Here is a 20,184-nt window from a genome sequence, read left to right as displayed (position 1 = left end):
TTTCGGCAGCTCCCTGTGAAACGGACTTTTGGGCTCTTGATAGGAGCCCCAATGGCAATTTTAACGGCTGAAAACACCGTGCGGTAAACCAGAAGGGTGTTCCCCCTGGACACGGATGGAAAAAGGAGAGGAAAGTGGCCGGATTGCAGCGGATCCTTTGGAACAACGGCAAGGAAGGCAAGCAGAAACCAAGATGGCGTCGGAAGGTGGCAGTTTCATATGGGGCCCTGAACAACAAGAGTTTTTGAAACGCTGCGTGGAGGAGATAAAAAAGGAAATGAAGAAAGAGTTGTTGGCCCCGATATTACAGGCGATTGAAGGGCTGAAAGAGGAACAAAAGACCCAGGAGCAGGAGCTTCGGGTCGTGAAGGCGAAAGCAGCAGAGAATGAAAACGACATACAGGGCCTGGTGGTGAAGTCGGAGATACAGGAGGCACACCAGAAACGATCTGTGGAGAGGTTGGAGGCACTGGAAAATAACGCAAGGAGGAACAACTTGAGGATTCTTGGCCTTCCTGAAGGTGTGGAGGGGGCGGACGTCGGGGCATATGTGAGCACGATGCTGCACTCGTTAATGGGAGTGGAGGCCCCGACGGGTCCGTTGGAGGTGGAGGGAGCATACCGAGTTTTGGTGCGAGGACCGAGAGCAGGAGAAGCTCCCAGAGCCATAGTGGTGAGATTTCTCCGTTTTAAGGATAGAGAAATGGTCCTTAGATGGGCGAAGAAAACTCGGTGTAGTAAATGGGAGAACGCGGTGATCCGCGTCTATCAAGATTGGAGTGCGGAGGTGGCGAGAAGGAGGGCGAGCTTTAATCGGGCCAAAGCGGTACTTCACAAAAAAAAGATAAAGTTTGGAATGCTGCAACCGGCAAGACTGTGGGTCACATATCAAGGGAGGCACCACTACTTTGAGACGGCGGATGAGGCGTGGACTTTTATTGTAGAAGAAAAATTGGAATGATTGGACTACGAAAATGAACGTTTGGACAAAGTGGTGGGACGAGTGGGGGGGGGGGGGCGAAGAGGGATTGTATGATTAATCCTGCGGTATGGTAACTTTTCTTTCTCCCACAGGTGGTGATGGGGGGAGGTGGGGAGGGAGAGGAGATGGGGCGTTGGCCATGGGAGGCGGGGCCGAGGGAGAGGCGCGGGCTTGGTTCCCGCGCTATGATAATTATGGCGGGAATAGAGAAGCAGGAAGGAGGGGGCGCCGCACGGGGCGAGCCGTGATCACGGGGGGAAGCCGAGGTCAGCCAGAGTTTGCTGACTTCTGGGAGCAACATGGGGGGAGTAATTACGCTAGCGGGGGGTCTAGCGGGGGGGGGGGGGAGGGGGGAATTACTGGGTTGTTGCTGCTGGGGAAAGGGGGGAGTGGGTGCGGGAAAGGATGGGCGGGGGGGCACCGTCTGGGAGAAATACAGCCGCGTGGGAACTGGGCGAGAAGCTGGAAAAAGATGATGGCTAACCGGCAAGGGGGGGGGGGGGTGGGAAGCCCCCCAACTCGGCTGATCACGTGGAACGTGAGGGGGCTTAACGGGCCGATAAAGAGGGCACGAGTACTCGCACACCTTAAGAAACTTAAAGCAGATGTGGTCATGTTACAGGAAACGCACCTGAAACTGATAGATCAGGTTAGGTTGCGCAAAGGATGGGTAGGGCAGGTGTTCCATTCGGGGCTGGATGCGAAAAACAGGGGGGTGGCTATATTAGTGGGGAAGCGGGTCATGTTCGAGGCAAAGACTATAGTGGCGGATAACGGGGGCAGATACGTGATGGTGAGTGGCAAATTACAGGGAGAGATGGTGGTGTTGGTAAACGTGTATGCCCCGAATTGGGACGATGCCAATTTTATGAGGCGAATGCTAGGACGCATCCCAGACCTAGAGACCGGAAAGCTGATAATGGGGGGAGACTTTAACACGGTGTTGGAACCAAGGCTGGATAGGTCGAAGTCCAGGACTGGTAGGAGGCCGGCAGCAGCAAAGGTGCTTAAGGATTTTATGGAGCAGATGGGAGGGGTGGACCCGTGGAGATTCAGTAGACCTAGGAGTAAGGAGTTCTCGTTTTTCTCCTATGTCCATAAAGTCTATTCACGCATAGACTTTTTTGTGTTGGGTAGGGCATTGATCCCGAGGGTGAGGGGAACGGAATATACGGCTATAGCCATTTCGGATCATGCCCCACACTGGGTAGACTTGGAGATAGGGGAGGAAACAAGAGGGCGTCCACCCTGGAGAATGGATATGGGACTAATGGCGGATGAGGGGGTGTGCTTAAGGGTGAGGGGATGCATTGAAAAGTACTTGGAACTCAATGACAATGGGGAGGTTCAGGTGGGAGTGGTCTGGGAGGCGTTGAAGGCGGTGGTTAGGGGGGAGCTGATATCAATAAGGACACATAAAGGGAAGCAGGAGAGTAAGGAACGGGAGCGGTTGTTGCAAGAACTTTTGAGGGTGGACAGACAGTATGCGGAAGCACCGGAGGAGGGACTGTATAGGGAAAGGCAAAGGCTGCATGTGGAATTTGACTTGCTGACCACAGGCACTGCAGAGGCACAATGGAGGAAGGCGCAGGGTGTACAGTATGAATATGGAGAGAAGGCGAGCAGATTGCTGGCACACCAATTGAGGAAAAGGAGCAGCGAGGGAAATAGGGGGGGTGAGAGACGAAGATGGAGAGACGGAGCGGGGAGCGGAGAGAGTGAATGAAGTGTTTAAGACATTTTATAAAAAATTGTATGAAGCTCAACCCCCGGATGGGAGGGAGAGAATGATGGAGTTTTTGGATCGGCTGGAAATTCCCAAGGTGGAAGAGCAGGAAAGGATGGGATTGGGAGCACAGATCACGGTAGAAGAAGTGGTGAAAGGAATTAGGAACATGCAGACGGGAAAGGCCCCGGGACCGGACGGATTCCCAGTTGAATTTTACAGAAAATATTTGGACTTGCTCGCCCCGCTACTGACGAGGACCTTCAACGAGGCAAAGGAAAGGGGACAACTGCCCCCGACTATGTCAGAAGCAACGATATCGCTTCTTTTAAAGAAGGAAAAGGATCCGCTACAATGCGGGTCCTACAGACCAATCTCCCTCCTCAATGTAGATGCCAAGGTCTTGGCCAAGGTAATGGCAATGAGAATAGAGGAATGTGTCCCGGGGGTGGTTCATGAGGACCAAACTGGGTTTGTGAAGGGGAGGCAGCTGAACACGAACATACGGAGGTTGTTAGGGGTAATGATGATGGCCCCACCAGAGGGTGAAACGGAGATAGTAGTGGCGATGGATGCCGAGAAAGCATTTGATAGAGTGGAGTGGGATTATCTGTGGGAGGTGTTGAGGAGATTTGGGTTCGGAGAGGGGTATGTTAGATGGGTGCAGCTGTTGTATAGGGCCCCAGTGGCGAGTGTGGTCACGAATGGACGGGGATCGGCATATTTTCGGCTCCATAGAGGGACAAGGCAGGGATGTCCTCTGTCCCCATTACTGTTTGCACTGGCGATTGAGCCCCTGGCGATAGCGCTGAGAGATTCCAAGGGATGGAGGGGAATACTTAGGGGAGGAGAAGAACACCGGGTATCTTTATATGCGGATGATCTGCTACTATATGTGGCGGATCCAGCGGAGGGGATGCCAGAAATAATGCGGATACTTGGGGAGTTTGGGGATTTTTCAGGGTATAAATTGAACATGGGAAAGAGTGAGCTGTTTGTGGTGCATCCAGGGGAGCAGAGTAGAGAAATAGAAGACCTACCGTTGAGGAAGGTAACAAGAGACTTTCGTTACCTGGGGATCCAGATAGCTAAGAATTGGGGCACATTGCACAGGCTAAATTTGACGCGGTTGGTGGAACAGATGGAGGAAGATTTCAAGAGATGGGATATGGTAGCATTGTCAATGGCAGGGAGGGTGCAGGCAGTTAAGATGGTGGTCCTCCCGAGATTCCTTTTTGTGTTTCAGTGTCTCCCGGTGGTGATCACGAAGGCTTTTTTCAAAAGGATAGAAAAGAGTATCATGGGTTTTGTTTGGGCCGGGAAGACTCCGAGAGTGAGGAAGGGATTCTTACAGCGTAGTACGGATAGGGGGGGGCTGGCACTACCGAGCCTAAGTGAGTATTATTGGGCCGCTAATATTTCAATGGTGAGTAAGTGGATGGGAGAGGAGGAAGGAGCGGCGTGGAAGAGATTAGAGAGGGCGTCCTGTAGGGGGACCAGCCTGCAGGCTATGGTGACAGCCCCATTGCCGTTCTCACCAAGGAACTATACCACGAGTCCGGTGGTAGTAGCTACACTGAAGATTTGGGGACAGTGGAGACGACATAGGGGAAAGACCGGAGCACTGGGGGGGTCCCCGATAAGAAACAACCATAGGTTTGCCCCGGGGGGAATGGATGGGGGATATGGAATGTGGCAAAGAGCAGGTATAACGCAATTGAAAGATCTATTTGTGGATGGGAAGTTTGCGAGTCTGGGAGCGCTGACCGAGAAATATGGGTTGCCCCAAGGGAATGCATTCAGGTACATGCAATTGAGGGCTTTTGCGAGGCAGCAGGTGAGGGAATTCCCGCAGCTCCCGACACAAGAGGTGCAGGACAGAGTCATCTCAAAGAAATGGGTGGGGGACGGTAAGGTGTCGGATATATATAGGGAAATGAGAGACGAAGGGGAGACTATGATGGACGAACTAAAAGGGAAATGGGAAGAAGAGCTAGGGGAGGAGATTGAGGAGGGGATGTGGACAGATGCCCTAAACAGGGTAAACTCGTCGTCCTCGTGCGCCAGGCTAAGCCTGATTCAGTTTAAGGTATTACACAGGGCACATATGACTGGAACACGGCTCAGTAAATTTTTTGGGGTGGAGGATAGGTGTGCGAGGTGCTCGAGAAGCCCAGCGAATCATACCCATATGTTTTGGTCATGCCCGGCACTACAGGGGTTTTGGATGGGGGTGACAAAGGTGCTTTCGAAAGTAGTAGGAGTCCGGGTCGAACCAAGCTGGGGGTTGGCTATATTTGGGGTTGCACAAGAGCCGGGAGTGCAGGAGGCGAAAGAGGCCGATGTTTTGGCCTTTGTGTCCCTAGTAGCCCGGCGCAGAATATTGCTAATGTGGAAAGAAGCCAAGCCCCCGGGGGTGGAGACCTGGATAAATGATATGGCGGGGTTCATAAAGTTAGAGCGGATTAAGTTCGTCCTAAGGGGGTCGGTTCAAGGGTTTACTAGGCGGTGGCAACCGTTCGTCGAATATCTTGCGGAAAGATAGATAGGGGAGAACAAAGAAGGCAGCAGCAGCGGCCCAGGACTTGGGGGGGGGGGGGGGGGGGATGGGGGGGGGGGGGGATGGGGGGGGAATGGATGGGGGGGGGGGGGATGGGGGGGGAATGGATGGGGGGGGGGGAATGGATGGGGGGGGGGGAGAATGGGGGGGGAGAATGGGGGGGGGGAATGGGGGGGGGGAGAATGGGGGGGGGGAATGGGGGGGGGAAGAATGGGGGGGGGAAATGGGGGGGGGGATGGGGGGAATGGGGGGGGGGGGGTGGCCTGAGACAAGGCAGTTGCCAATTCGGGCTAGTTTTTATTTTTTGTTATTTAAAAGTTATTTATTTGTTGTTGTTTTTGTTTAAATTTAAAAAAGGTCATTATTATCTGTATTGTTACAATGTTGTGTAAAGGATGCACAATGTACTGTGTTGGTTGACCAAAAATTTTCAATAAAATATTATTTAAAAAAAAAAACATCACGGTGATCCTGTGTGGTGAATTGAGGATTCTTCTGTTGAGCATAGACCTGTTGGACTGAATAGCATGTTTCTCTAGTGTGAAATGTTATATATTCATTTTACTCATTATATGCTATCCAATCTGTTTCAGAAAGGAGTACTGGTACACACGAGCTTTTTCCTCCTTCAAATATCTGCACTATGTTGTAAATTATTATTTTTATGGAATAAAAACAGATTAGCTGCCTGGAGAACGTCGGCTAAATTTTATTTTTTTGTTTTAGTCACCTTCTGGTAACAGCAACTCACATGTATTGTTTGCGAGAAATGCCATCTCGGAAAGGATTTGCTTACATTCAATCACGGCAGGCCTTGACTTCGATGGTGAAAATTACATCTAAGAAAAAACACCCCGAGCTGATTACATTTAAATTTGGAAACAGTAATGCCTCACCAGTGGAGATTTTGGCTGTGGAAAGGTAAGATTACAAATTCACTTTTGAGCTTAAAGCCCCCGAGAGCTGTGATGCAAAGTCAAAATGTGCTCACCTATTTTGCTAGAATTTTTTATTTTGTGCAGTAGAGCCAGTTTTGCCGGTGATAAGTATGCTTTTTATTCACATAGACCTCAACTAATTCAGCTTGCTTGCCCTGCTTAAAGAGTTTTCCTCCCTTCTGAATTCTCCAGTTGACGGCACATTGAAAATTAGACCAAGGGAGGAGTCAGGACAAAATCAAATTTGCACACAGGAAATGTGGGAAAATAATAACTGGAAAACTAGGAATGTAGAAAAAGAAACCAAGTCATCAAACCAAGGACAGATTAATTTTGTATTGGTACCTCAATGAAGATGATCTGTGGTGTTGCTCACAGTGAGCTAAAGAATATGCTGTTTTGAATTTTGCACAGGGACTGGGGGTGGGGGCGGGGTGGGGGGGATGCGGGGTGCATGGTATTGTGCCATGTACAGGAACACATAATGATGTAGTGATTGAATAAGTCCAATTTCATTTTTACTAATCCATGTTCTGAGGTTTTTACCAGGAGATTGAATTTGACAACACACTCCATTATTCCGTGGAAACTTTGAATTGGTGACCTATTTTATAGATCAGAGTTCTTCACTATAAGCAGAAAGGCATGTGTATGGAATTTAATCTAATTTACTGAATAGAAGAATTCAAAAATGAGGATCAATCAGGACATTTGAGATGGAAATTCCCAAGTTGTTTACAGGAGAGAGAAAGCGGAGAACAGCATATCATATAGCACAGCCCAGAAGCAAACACAATACGCTTATGTACACCTAGAAAGATTCCACACCCTTTACTTCCAAAGGCAAACATAGAAAGATGTTGATCCAGTGGACAGTTTTAAAAAATAAATTTAGAATATCCAATTCATTTTTTCCTATTAAGGGGCAATTTAGCATGGCCAATCCACCTACCCTGCACATCTTTGGGTTGTGGGAGCGAAACCCACACAAATACGGGGAGAATGTGCAAACTCCATACGGACAGTGACCCAGAGCCGGGATCAAACCTGGAACCTCAGCGCCGTGATGCAGCAGTGCTAACCACCGCCACCATGCTGCCCTTGCAGTGGACAGTTAAAGGAGCCAATGAGTAGGGGCTCATAGATGACTCTGAAGTCAAATGGTTCCATAAGAGTATGTGTTGACCTCAATTCAATAAAGCTGTGAAAAAAGAAGCCCTTGAACGGTAACAGTATATGAGAGTTTAGAAAAATTAAGGAAAAACTCAATAGATTATTATTATTCTAGAAATTGCTGAAAAAGAGGCATGTCGAAGCTTTTCATCTTGCACTCATGAGGGCACTTTACAAGAATATCAGTATAAGGGGAAAACAATTTATACTGTACAAGAAAAAGTGCTGATTTTTTTGCAAGTGGACTCTGATTGGTAGAGGTGTTTGTCATAAGATCCACCAATTGATGGTGACTGACAGAACTACCAAGCATTGTTTGAAATTTAAACTAGGCATCGTGACCCTGATTGATCAAGGCATTGCCCTGGGGAAGGAATCAGTGAATGGCTGTCACTTATTTTGTTTATTTTTAAAAAAAATTAAAATTAAAAAAAATAAATTTAGAGTACCCAATTCTTTTTTATCCAATTAAGGGGCAATTTGGCGTGGCCAATCCACCTAGTCTGCGCATCTTTGGGTTGTGGGCTGAGACCAGGGCAGACATGGGGAGAATGTGCAAACTCCACACGGACAGTAACCTGGGGCCAGGGTCTGACCCGGAGCCGGAATTGGACCCTGGTCCTTGGCGCCATTTTGTTTGGCTGAAACAGACGCCATGTGTGTGTGTTCTTTCTGTATGTAAAGAACAAGGCCCTGTGCATTAATGATATATGTAGCTTCCAGTCCACACCAATGTGCCACATTGTGAGCCTGACTGACAATCTTAAATTGGCTGTCAGTGTAATTCTTAGCACACTGAGTATTATATAGCAAATGTTATCGAATTACATCTAATGTTGGACTCTTTTTTTTGAGTTTTGCAAGCACGGGCTGGTTGGATACAGCCCCCTTACCTATGTGAACAGCGGCTGGGATGTTGTGTTTGATACAATCCGCCAGTCTTTGGAAACATGGTATAATGTGTGTACCTATTCTTCCTGTCCTCAAAGAATCAAGTGGCAAAATTTCAAAAAGACTTAACAGAATTCATTGAGCCACTCTGCCAATTGTTACGCCAGGATGATGAATGATTTTGGGAAAAAGCAATCATTTGTAAAGAAAATCAAGGAGTGGTTAATGTTATCAGAAATATATTAGCACATTATGATCTGCAGTTACCTACGATAATGGTAGCAGATGCAGACATGGTCATTTTTCAGGTGCAAAGTGATGGAAAATAGTAGAACAGTCTATTACATATCATGATAATTAACAGATAACAGGGAAAAAAGCTATGCAGTAATTGGAAAGGGAAGGGCGGCACGGCGCAGTGGTTAGCACTGCTGCCTCACAGTGCCAAAGACCTGAGTTTGAACCCGACCCCGGGTCACTGTCCATGTGGAGTTTGCATATTCTCCCCGTGTCCGCGTGGGTCTCACTCCCACAATCCAAAGATGTGCAGGGTAGATGGATTAGCCATGTTAAATTGCCCCTTAATTTGGGGGGGGGGGGGGGGGGGGGCGGGGGGGGGGGGGGGGGGGAAGAATTGGTACTCTAAATTTAAAACAAAGTAATTGAAAAGGAAACATTAGCAGCCATGTGGATATGTGAGATATGTGCTGACTCTTACATCTCTTCATATTACAATAGAAGCAGACCACAAGCCTTTAGTGTTAAGAATAATGTTTTGTTTAATTTATGTTTATATTTGTGTGTTAAGAAAGGTGGAATTTGGTTTCCGTTCCATTTAGGTTTTTTTTGAATGCTTAGTACTGGGAAGCCTGGAGGGCCTTGTTGCAAAAAGGTCAGTTTTTCTGGATTTATTTATATATGTTTTTAATGAGGTTTTGCAATCCTCGAAGTGAAGATTGATTACAAAGGGGTTAGTGGTTTGTGTACGTAGAAAATCTGTGCTTTTGCTTAGCGGCAGGGTGACACAGGAAAAGACAAAAAAGAAGTTCAGTGTGTGTATTTCACAGAGTGAAGACAGGAATTGTAAGCCCTCTGATAAATACTGTAAGGCTGCGGGGATTAGTTTAGGGAACTCTGTTTGCTCTGCAGTTGAAGTAATAGTGAGTTTAGAGTATGTTTTGGGTGTCTCGGAGAGAGATGCAAGCTGGAGAAAAACATCTTGTATATTCTTGGAAATGCACTGGAAGGAAACTGTTTGCAAATGGGCTAGCCCAAGCAATAAGTTTTGATGTTAAGATAGTGGTAAATCTTCACTGGGTTTTGTATCTGTAAGGATATTGCCAAGATGAAAGGAATAGCATGAGTTTGAATGATTTTCTTGTGTCTGTACTGAGATCATTCCAACTTTTTTGTCTAGTGTCATATTGTTAATTTTTTCCCCTTGTTTAATAACTTTTAACATAAAGAACAAAATATTGATCAGTAAGCTTCTGTGAGTTTATTTAGTAACCTTCCTCCACTGTTTCTTTAAAAAGAAAACAAAGTTAAGATCTATAAAGGCAGATTTCACTCTGGGATCTGACTTGGCCAATTTGAATATCAAATGGAATCGTAACATTAGTCACACTATTAAATTCGAAAGAGTTTGCTGCAATGCCTTCAAGAGTTTGAAGGTTTAAATTAAGATTGAGGTTTGATACTCATACGGTATGTGATCTAGGGCAACAGCAAAGCACATGAGATGCATTATAATGCATTGAAATAAAGAATCTGGAAAAATGAATTCATGATAGAGATTGAGGAGTTTTCTATAATGACAGTCCGTCTATTACCGGCAACTACACAGATTGAATGAAATCCAATGAGGAATGATGTCAGATCAGGGAATTTTGCATTAGAGGATGGCCAGCATATATATTACATAGTCCTGTCTTGAGACCATATTTGGAGCAGCAAGCACGTCGGACAGTGATCAATGATTTACTGGTATATGATGATAGAATATTAATTCCAAGAGCATTGAGACTTGAGATTTTACAATACCTACATCAAGGTCATTTAGTTATTACCAAGTGCAGAGCCAGAGTACAGTATTCAATTTTGTGACCGTGTGTCTCGAAGTCATTGGAAGAAATCATATCCAGATGTAAAACATGTATAATTCACAGGAATCAAAGTACCACTATTACCATCTTGATTTCTTACGAGGCCATGGGAATGCCTAGGAATGGATTTATTTTAACATAAAGGGAAAATGTTCATAATAGTAGTAGATTAGTATTAAAGGTGGATTGAGGTGAAACAGTTACATGGTCACACATCAGAAGCAGTGTTAACGTCATTGAAAGGACTGTTTGCAATTTATGGGATTCCTGATATTGTGATATCAACTAGAGGTAGACCATTCACAAACAGAGTTTCAGATGTTTATAAAATTATTTGGATTCGTTCAGACAACAAATTCACTTAAGGTTTTCTTAGGCAAACTGAAAAGCTGTGACGGGTGCCAGAACTGTAAAGGCATGCATTACGGAAAAAGAATGAGGATTTTCAACCAGTGCTCTTGAGCACATTTGGAAAATGGATTGACTCCATGTGAGTTACTTGTGGGAAGGTCACAGATACATATTCTTACTTTCACACACATTGATGTGATAGTTCAAAGACTTGGAGAAAGTACAAGAAAGAGAGGAAACTTACTGTACTAAACAGAAGAAACGCTGAGTGGTCATAGAGTAAGAATATTATCAGATCTTTGACAGGAAAAACAGGTTTGGATCAGAGGTCAATCGAGATCTGGAGAAGTAGTGGAGAAATCACCACACCTGGCATTTTAACATTGTCCAGGTGGAACAGGGCATGGTAAGAAGAAAGCTTTGATTGCCATTGAGCAACAGAGTGAGAATCGGAGACCAGAAAGGATGCAATCATCAGAAATGAAAAAAAGACTAAAGCAGGTGATCCCAAAACATCTTCTAGTTTAAATTCTGTTCTACAGTGTCCAGAGGACCAATAGCTAAATGAGGATGTCCTATTCCCTAGAAAGGAGGAAAACAAGGTGCAATAGACAAGTGAAGGCACCACAATGCTTGTCAGTACAAGAGAAGGTGAGAATCTCCAAAAAGCAGAGGGAGGAGAAAGACACGACAAATAAAAGGCTACATTTCCTATGAGGCTACAACACACTGAAATGTTCAAAATGCTTAGAATTTCCAGGAACATCATAAGAACATAAGAACTAGGAGCAGGAGTAGGCCATCTGGCCGCTCGAGCCTGCTCCACCATTCAATGAGATCATGGCTGATCTTTTGTGGACTCAGCTCCACTTTCCGGCCCGAACACCATAACCCTTAATCCCTTTATTCTTCAAAAAACTATCTATCTTTATCTTAAAAACATTTAATGAAGGAGCCTCTACTGCTTCACTGGGCAAGGAATTCCGTAGATTCACAACCCTTTGGGTGAAGAAGTTCCTTCTAAACTCAGTCCTAAATCTACTTCCTCTTATTTTGAGGCTATGCCCCCTAGTTCTGCTTTCACCCGCCAGTGGAAACAACCTGCCCGCATCTATCCTATCTATTCCCTTCATAATCTTTTATGTTTCAATAAGATCCCCCCGCATCCTTCTAAACGCCAATGAGTACAGCCCCAGTCTACTCCACCTCTCATCATAATCTAATCCCCTCAACTCTGGGATCAACCTAGTGACTCTCCTCTGCACACCCTCCAGTGCCAGTAAGTCCTTTCTCAAGTAAGGAGACCAAAACTGAACACACTACTCCAGGTGTGGCCTCACTAACACCTTATACAATTGCAGCAGAACCTCCCTAGTCTTAAACTCCATCCCTCTAGCAATGAAGGACAAAATTCCATTTGCCTTCTTAATCACCTGTTGCACCTGGAAACCAACTTTTTGCGACTCATGCACTAGCACACCCAGGTCTCTCTGCACAGCAGCATGTTTTAATATTTTATCATTTAAATAATAATCCCTTTTGCTGTTATTCCTACCAAAATGGATAACCTCACATTTGTCAACATTGTAGTCCATCTGCCAGACCCTAGCCCATTCACTTAGCCTATCCAAATCCCTCTGCAGACTTCCAGTATCCTCTGCACTTTTTGCTTTACCACTTATCTTAGTGTCGTCTGCAAACTTGGACACATTGCCCTTGGTCTCCAACTCCAAATCATCTATGTAAATTGTGAACAGTTGTGGGCCCAACGCTGATCCCTGAGGGATACCACTAGCTACTGATTGCCAACCAGAGAAACACCCATTAATCCCAACTCTTTGCTTTCTATTAATCAACCAATCCTCTATCCATGCGACTACTTTCCCCTTAATGCCATGCATCTTTATCTTATGCAGTAACCTTTTGTGTGCCACCTTGTCAAAGGTTTTCTGGAAATCCAGATATACCACATCCATTGGCTCCCCGTTATCTACTGCACTGTTAATGTCCTCAAAAAATTCCACTAAATTAGTTAGGCACGACCTGCCCTTTATGAACCCATGCTGCGTCTGCACAATGGGACAATTTCCATCCAGATGCCTCGCTATTTCTTCCTTGATGATAGATTCCAGCATCTTCCCTACTACCAAAGTTAAGCTCACTGGCCTATAATTATCCGCTTTCTGCCTACCTCCTTTTTTAAACAGTGGTGTCACGTTTGCTAATTTCCAATTCGCCGGGCCCACCCCAGAGTCTAGTGAATTTTGGTAAATTATCACTAGTGCATTTGCAATTTCCCTAGCCATCTCTTTTAGCACTCTGGGATGCATTCCATCAGGGCCAGGAGACTTGTCTACCTTTAGCCCCATTAGCTTGCCCATCACTACCTCCTTGGTGATAACAATCCTCTTGAGGTCCTCACCTGTCATAGCCACATTTCCATCAGTCACTGGCATGTTATTTGTGTCTTCCACTGTGAAGACAGACCCAAAAAACCTGTTCAGTTCCTCAGCCATTTCCTCATCTCCCATTATTAAATCTCCCTTCTCATCCTCTAAAGGACCAATATTTACCTTAGCCACTCTTTTTGTTTTATGTATTTGTAGAAACTTTTACTATCTGTTTTTATATTCTGAGCAAGTTTACTCTCATAATCTATCTTACTCTTCTTTATAGCTTTTTTAGTAGCTTTCTGTTGCCCCCTAAATATTTCCCAGTCCTCTAGTCTCCCACTGATCTTTGCTACTTTGTATGTTTTTTCCTTCAATTTGATACTCTCCCTTATTTCCTTAGATATCCAAGGTCGATTTTCCCTCTTTTTACCGTCCTTCCTTTTTGTTGGTATAAAACTTTGCTGAGCACTGTGAAAAATCACTTGGAAGGTTCTCCACTGTTCCTCAACTGTTTCACCATAAAGTCTTTGCTCCCAGTCTACCTTAGCTAGTTCTTCTCTCATCCCATTGTAATCTCATTTGTTTAAGCACAAAACACTAGTGCTTGATTTTACCTTCTCACCCTCCATCTGTAATTTAAATTTCACCATATTGTGATCGCTCCTTCCTAGAGGATCCCTAACTATGAGATCCTGAATCAATCCTGTCTCATTACACAGGACCAGATCTAGGACCGCTTGTTCCCTCGTAGGTTCCATTACATACTGTTCTAGGAAACTATCGCGGATACATTCCATAAACTCCTCCTCAAGGCTGCCTTGACCGATCTGGTTAAACCAATCGACGTGTAGATTAAACTCCCCCATGATAACTGCTGACCATTTCTACATGCATCAGTTATTTCTTTGTTTATTGCCTGCCCCACCATAATGTTACTATTTGGTGGCCTATAGATTACTCCTATCAGTGACCTTTTTCGCCTTACTATTCCTGATTTCCACCCAGATGGATTCAACCTTTTCCTCCATAGCACCGATGTCATCCCTTACTGTTGCCCGGATGTCATCCTTAAATAACAGAGCTACACCACCTCCCTTACCATCCACTCTATCCTTCCGAATAGTTTGATACCCTCGGATATTTAACTCCCAGTCGTGACCATCCTTTCACCATGTTTCAGTAATGGCCACTAAATCATAGTCATTCACGATGATTTGAGCCATCAACTCATTTACCTTATTCCGAATACTACGAGCATTCAGGTAAAGTACACTTATGTTGGCTTTTTTTTACCTCTTCTGAATCTTAACACCTCGATCAGTAACCTCTCCTAAGTTATATTTCCTCTTAATCTTTCTCCTAATTTTCCTTGTCATTGAACCCATATCTTCATGTAACAACCTGCCGCGTCGCTTACCATTAATGTTTTCACTTCCCGTTTTATTTCTTTTAGTATTCCTGGTCCTATTCACTGAGCTCCCCTCAGTCACTGTACCTTGTACTGTCGCCCTTTTTGATTTTTGACGATGGCTTCTCTGCCTTACACTTTCCCCCTTACTGCCTTTTATTTCTGTCCCTGTTTTACTACCTTCCAACGTCCTGCACCGGTTCCCATCCCCCTGCCACATTAGTTTAAACTCTCCCCAACAGCTCTAGCAAACACCCCCCCCCCCCCCCCCCCCCCCCCAGGACATCGGTTCCAGTCCTGCACCAGGTGCAGACCTTCCGGTTTGTACTGGTCCCCACCGCCCCCAGAACCGGTTCCAATATCCCAGGAATTTGAATCCCTCCCTCTTGCACCATCTCTCGAGCCACGCATTCATCCTCTCTATCCTGACATTCCTACTCTGACTAGCTCGTGGCACTGGTAGCAATCCTGAGATTACTACATTTGAGGTCCTCCTTTGTAGTTTAACTCCTAGCTCCCTAAATTCAGCTTGTAGGACCTCGTCCCATTTTTTACCTATATCGTTGGTGCCTATGTGCACCACGACAGCTGCCTGTTCACCCTCTTTCTCTTTCCCCCCCCCCCCAACCCCCAGAATGTCCTGCAGCCGCTCCTAGACATCCTTGACCCTTGCACCAGGGAGGCAACATACCATCCTGCAGTCTCGATTGCGTCCGCAGAACCGCCTGTCTATTCCCCTTACAATTGAGTCCCCTATCACTATAGCCCTGCCATTCTTCTTCCTGCCCAGCTCTGCAGCAGAGCGAGCCACGGTGCCATGAACCTGGCTGCTGCTGCCTTCCCCTGTTAAGCCATCTCCCTCAACAGTATCTAAAGTGGTATATCTGTTTTGCAGGGAGATGACCGCAGAGGACACCTGCACTGCCTTCCTACTCTTGCTCTGTCTTTTGGTCACCCCGTTTTCTATCTCCCTCAGTACCTTTCACCTGCGGTGTGACCAACTCGCTAAACGTGCTATCCATGATGTCCTCAGCATCGCAGATGCTCCAAAGTGAGTCCATCCGCAACTCCAGAGCCGTCAAGCGGTCTAACAGGAGCTGCAACTGGACACACTTCTTGCACATGAAGGAGCCAGGGACAGTGGACGTGTCCCTGAGTTCCCACATCGCACATGAGGAGCATGACACGGGTCTGAGATCTCCTGCCATGTCTTAAACCTTCGGTTAACTTCAACAATTACAATTCCCCCCCCCAAAAAAAATTAAATAAATAAATAAACAACGAAGAAAAAAATAAATAAATATACCAATGAAAAGAAACAGAAAACCAGAAACATTACTTACCAGTCACTTACCAGAGATAAAAAGCACCTCCTCCCAACCCAGCTTTGAATTCCCACCTAGATTCAAATTCCCAAACTCACTCTTAGCTGTGTCTCACTCTGGCTGTGTCTTCTCTGGCTCACTGGGAGAACTCACTGGGAGTGATTTTACAAGTTGCTCTTTTTAAACTGTCCTGAATTGCCTCCCCTCCCCCACTTGCTTTTAGATCAAGGTAGATTTAAGTGACTGACACTTAACTGCCAACCAGTTATGTGAGTGGGTGGGGCAGCCCTTGTTAACCTACACTGCACAATTCTAGCTTAATCAGAGAATGTTGAAGACTGAACAGAGACTTTGGGGAGATACGGTATATATGGAGTATGTTAGATTTAAGTCCCATAAAGGGTTAGCTGTGATGTCCTAAAAGGAAGTGACATATACTCATCTGACAGTCATGGGGAAAGCAGCATGGAAAGAAGCTCGTGTGAGGGAGTGTTCTCATAACTGTAAATATGTTACAATAAAATTAGTGTTTACAATCTTGAATTATTGAAACCACTCTGACCCAACAACACAGTAACATACATGGCTCAGGCCCTGTAGTACGAGGTGGAGCTAGAAGTCCCAGATCTGGTGGTACTGGTTGGGAACTTTCTTCTAAGACAGTGTTGTCCAATAGAAATTAGACAATAAGTGTGGCTATTGCAACATCGTTTTAACTGCATGCATTAATTTTAGTAGAAAACACCTTGATTACATTCACGCACAGGTAAATATACTTCAAATAATTGGGTACTCAAATTTTTTTTAAAAAGATGAGAGCAAACATTGAGGTTTCTCATTCTCTCAGGTGTCAGTAAATGGAATGATGACATTTATTTTTCAAACAACTGGTGATAATTTGAGCTTTTTTAGACCACACTCTTTCCTCAAAGTGGCTTCCAACATTTTGATTCTTCCCTATTCCACTCTGCGGATTCAGTCAAATTTTTTAAGTGTTTCTCTCAACCTCTTACGATCGCATTTGGTAGTTGTCAGCACCAAATGCTGAAGATGGTGGTATTATCAGGAAGAGCTTAGCTAATTTTATTATCTGACAGATTGCAGATGGGATATATTTTATAGACGAACACTTAAGGAAAAGGGCTCTATTTCCCATTATAAAAAAAAAAAAAAAAATTTAGAGTGCCCAATTCATTTTTTCCAATTAAGGGGCAATTTAGCATGGCCAATCCTGCACATCTTTGGGTTGTGGAGGCGAAACCCATGCAAACACCGGGAAAATGTACAAACTCCACACGGCCAGTGACCTAGAGCCGGGATCGAACCTGGGACTTCGGAGCCATGAGACAGCTGTGCTAACCCCTATATCACCATGCTGTCTATTTCTCATTTTGCATGTCTCCTTTAACCAGCGATTGCAGTGAGAGATAATACTAGTTTTAATACACATGTACCAGCATATGCTAGAAATAAGGAACACCAGATTGGTCATTAGTCTGAATTTTAAACATGACATTCTAAACGGCACCCCCTCTAAATTTTAAATAACAGACCTGTTAAATGGAAAATTGTCAGATGCTTACATCTTAAATGTTTTTCTGTAGGTACTTGATACCAAATGCAGGAGATGCGACCAAAGCCATAAAACAGCAGATCATGAAAGTCCTTGATGCACTAGAAAGCTGATAAACCGAAAACTCAAGCTATTGCCTTCAAAAATTAGAGACTGAGAACACACAAGTTGGTGACTATTTCCCTTGGAATGATTAACCTACCAGAAATGTTGTTTCTAGCAGTGGAATATCTGGGGCTGGACTCAAAACTGATATGTAGGTGTTGCATTAAATTCTGTTATTTGGTACACAACCAACTGGGAATTATCAGGGAATTTGAACTCTTTGAGAACTAAGCTCCTAAAAGGTAGGCTTGTGTTGAAGGCAAAATGTTTGGTCTATTTGAATATTCTTAACTTATAATTGTTGATACAGATATTTGTTTTTTTCCCCCAAATAGTTTGATATGAAATTTCCTTAATGGCTAACATTTTCCCCTTTTGAGTTAATAATCACTGTATAGAAGTAACAGACTTTACCTTGGATGTTTTTGTTTAAGCACCTTAATTAAAAAAAAAAAATATTTTAATATAATACAAAGGGACTAATATTATTTCCTCCAAGCTTTTAGCATGAAAATACAATTGCAGAGGGCATATTCAGTTCATGCTTTCACTGAAGTTGTGTTCCCCAATTTTGTGTTGCAACCTCTACTCTGTGCCTACTTTAGTAATATAATTTTCAGTAAATTAATGTAAACAAATTTTGGGTGTTACTGTATGCCACTTAACTGTTCTTTATAAAATGCAGCTGTAAATAAACTGGGAGAATTTAATCTTAATTTTAGCAATTGTTTGTCACTTAAAACTGTGCCGTGTAATATAACTGAGCATTTTACATGTCAAAAGGGTAATGTCAGGAATTTCTGGTTTACAAACTGTTGCCACTTCAGAGTATTAAACACTGATTACTACAGTATTTACAATAAATGTGTTTTGCTTATGTTTAACATGAGGCCTCCAGAAGAAACCTTTTGAGTTTGTGACTGCAACCTGTTCCAGCTGAATGGTTATGGCTATTTCTCCCTGTCAATATTGTTTAGTGTCAAGGGTTACATGTGCACTGGCTTCATCCTTCCTGCATGCCAGTTATAAGCATCCTTTTGTTATCCATAGAGTCTGTATTTTTAATAAAACCAACTTGATCCTCTTTAGTTTTTTATTTTATCTGACTGAGACTTTACATGAACTCTTATAATCTGTGTTGAATTATAACTGAATATATCGGTGATGAACAGTATCTTGGTTGTCTCGGATTCTGCAGTTACAGTCCTGTAGATTTCAAAAAAATGTATCCTAGATTTCTAAAGGAGGGAGAAAGGAAATTTCCCAAGGGATGTTGCTGCATGAATCTAGTCGAGGACCTGACGGGTTAAGTTTACTGAACTGAGGCATTTGAATCTTGGTAACTGAGCTGTTTTCATCTGGAGCACCAGAAGTGCTTGGGTGACACAGTGATTAGCACTGCTGCCTCACAGCCAGAGACTCAGGTTTGATTCTGACTTTGGGTGGCTGTATGGAGTATGAAGTTTGCACTTGCTCCCCTTGTCTGCTCCCACAGCCCAAAGATGTGCAGGTTAGATGGGTTGGGCACACTAAATTGCCCCTTAGTGTCCAAAGGTGTATAGGTTAGGTGGGGGTTATGGGATAGGGCGAGGAAGTGGCCTAGGTAGGTGCTCTTTCAGAGGGTGGGTGCAGACTTGATGGGCTGAATGGTCTCCTCCTGCGCTGTAAGAATTCTGTAGTTCTAAGAGCCAAGCTGGCCATAGGTCCTGTTCCAAATCTGCATAAAGTGATCATGGAATTCCACGTGTGTGGTCAATGAGTAAGGATGACCATGGTGATCATGTAGCTTGCTGTCCAGCCTAACTATGAATAATAGTCCATTAAGCAAAGCACCAATGGGTATTTAGCAATTGTGGAGCCATCTCACAGCAAGCTGTCAATATTTTCAGTAAGAAAATAGACAAACAGGTGTGTGTATAAAATATGTGTGGCCAATTAACATAAAAGATCTATGAAACTTCAACCTCGCAATGTCAATATTGTTTTCTTTTATTTCCATAACATTAAAAGGATGCCAAAATTAACTATCGTATCTTGGTTAACTTTAAGAAAAGTATACTGCATCCTATAATATAATCTCTTATTCTTGCCCTGTCTTCTGTTGATGCAACAATGAATCTAATGATGACTCCTATGCATTCACTGTAAATCAGATCCAGGGCCAGCACCCTTAATCCATCAGTTCAGGCAAGCAGGATATTTGGGAATCCATTTTTTGAGATGTACTTGAGCTGGGGTGTTGCAGGATAATATACATGTTCTCAAATCTTGACATTGCCAAAATATTACATGGACAAATGTTAGAATTAATCCCAAATTTAATTTCTGCTTTGAACCCATCCTAATACCAGAAAAGCTAAATGTAAACAATTGATATCATAAGTATCAACATCAAAGTTATCATCAGTATCACATGTGAATTGCTGGCATTGTCCTAGGACAGGAATAAATAAATACACTTGCTCTACTTTCATCTTTGTAACACACACACACTCCCACCAAGCAAACCCACCATTCTATTTGCTATGGTTTCGAAAGCATTTGTTTAAGCACTGAGGGAGAAAATGAATGTCCTACAGTTAGGTTATTGTCTAATGTCCCCAGGCTTGTGTGATTTCCTCACCCTAAATTACAGAATATGGTATTAGTACATA

At 44.1% G+C, this 20,184-nt stretch overlaps 1 protein-coding gene across 2 annotated transcripts in view; it reads left to right on the top strand.

Annotated features, from left to right (window-relative positions):
- tbc1d23 (TBC1 domain family, member 23) overlaps positions 1–18,614 on the top strand; it is a 122,401-nt gene extending 103,787 nt beyond the window's left edge. For both annotated transcript variants that reach the window (XM_072513496.1, XM_072513495.1), the window contains 2 exons: positions 5,995–6,189; positions 17,457–18,614. In XM_072513496.1, the coding sequence (XP_072369597.1) occupies positions 5,995–6,189; positions 17,457–17,538 (277 nt within the window). In that variant the 3' untranslated portion in view covers positions 17,539–18,614. The remainder of the gene's footprint in view (positions 1–5,994; positions 6,190–17,456) is intronic.
- The last annotated feature ends 1,570 nt before the right edge of the window (positions 18,615–20,184 follow it).

Source organism: Scyliorhinus torazame, chromosome 8, assembly GCF_047496885.1.
Source record: "Scyliorhinus torazame isolate Kashiwa2021f chromosome 8, sScyTor2.1, whole genome shotgun sequence".
In the NCBI taxonomy this organism is placed as follows: Eukaryota; Metazoa; Chordata; class Chondrichthyes; order Carcharhiniformes; family Scyliorhinidae; genus Scyliorhinus; species Scyliorhinus torazame.
The sequence above is the reverse complement of the archived record's forward strand: the minus strand, read 5'-3'. Positions and strand labels throughout refer to the sequence as shown.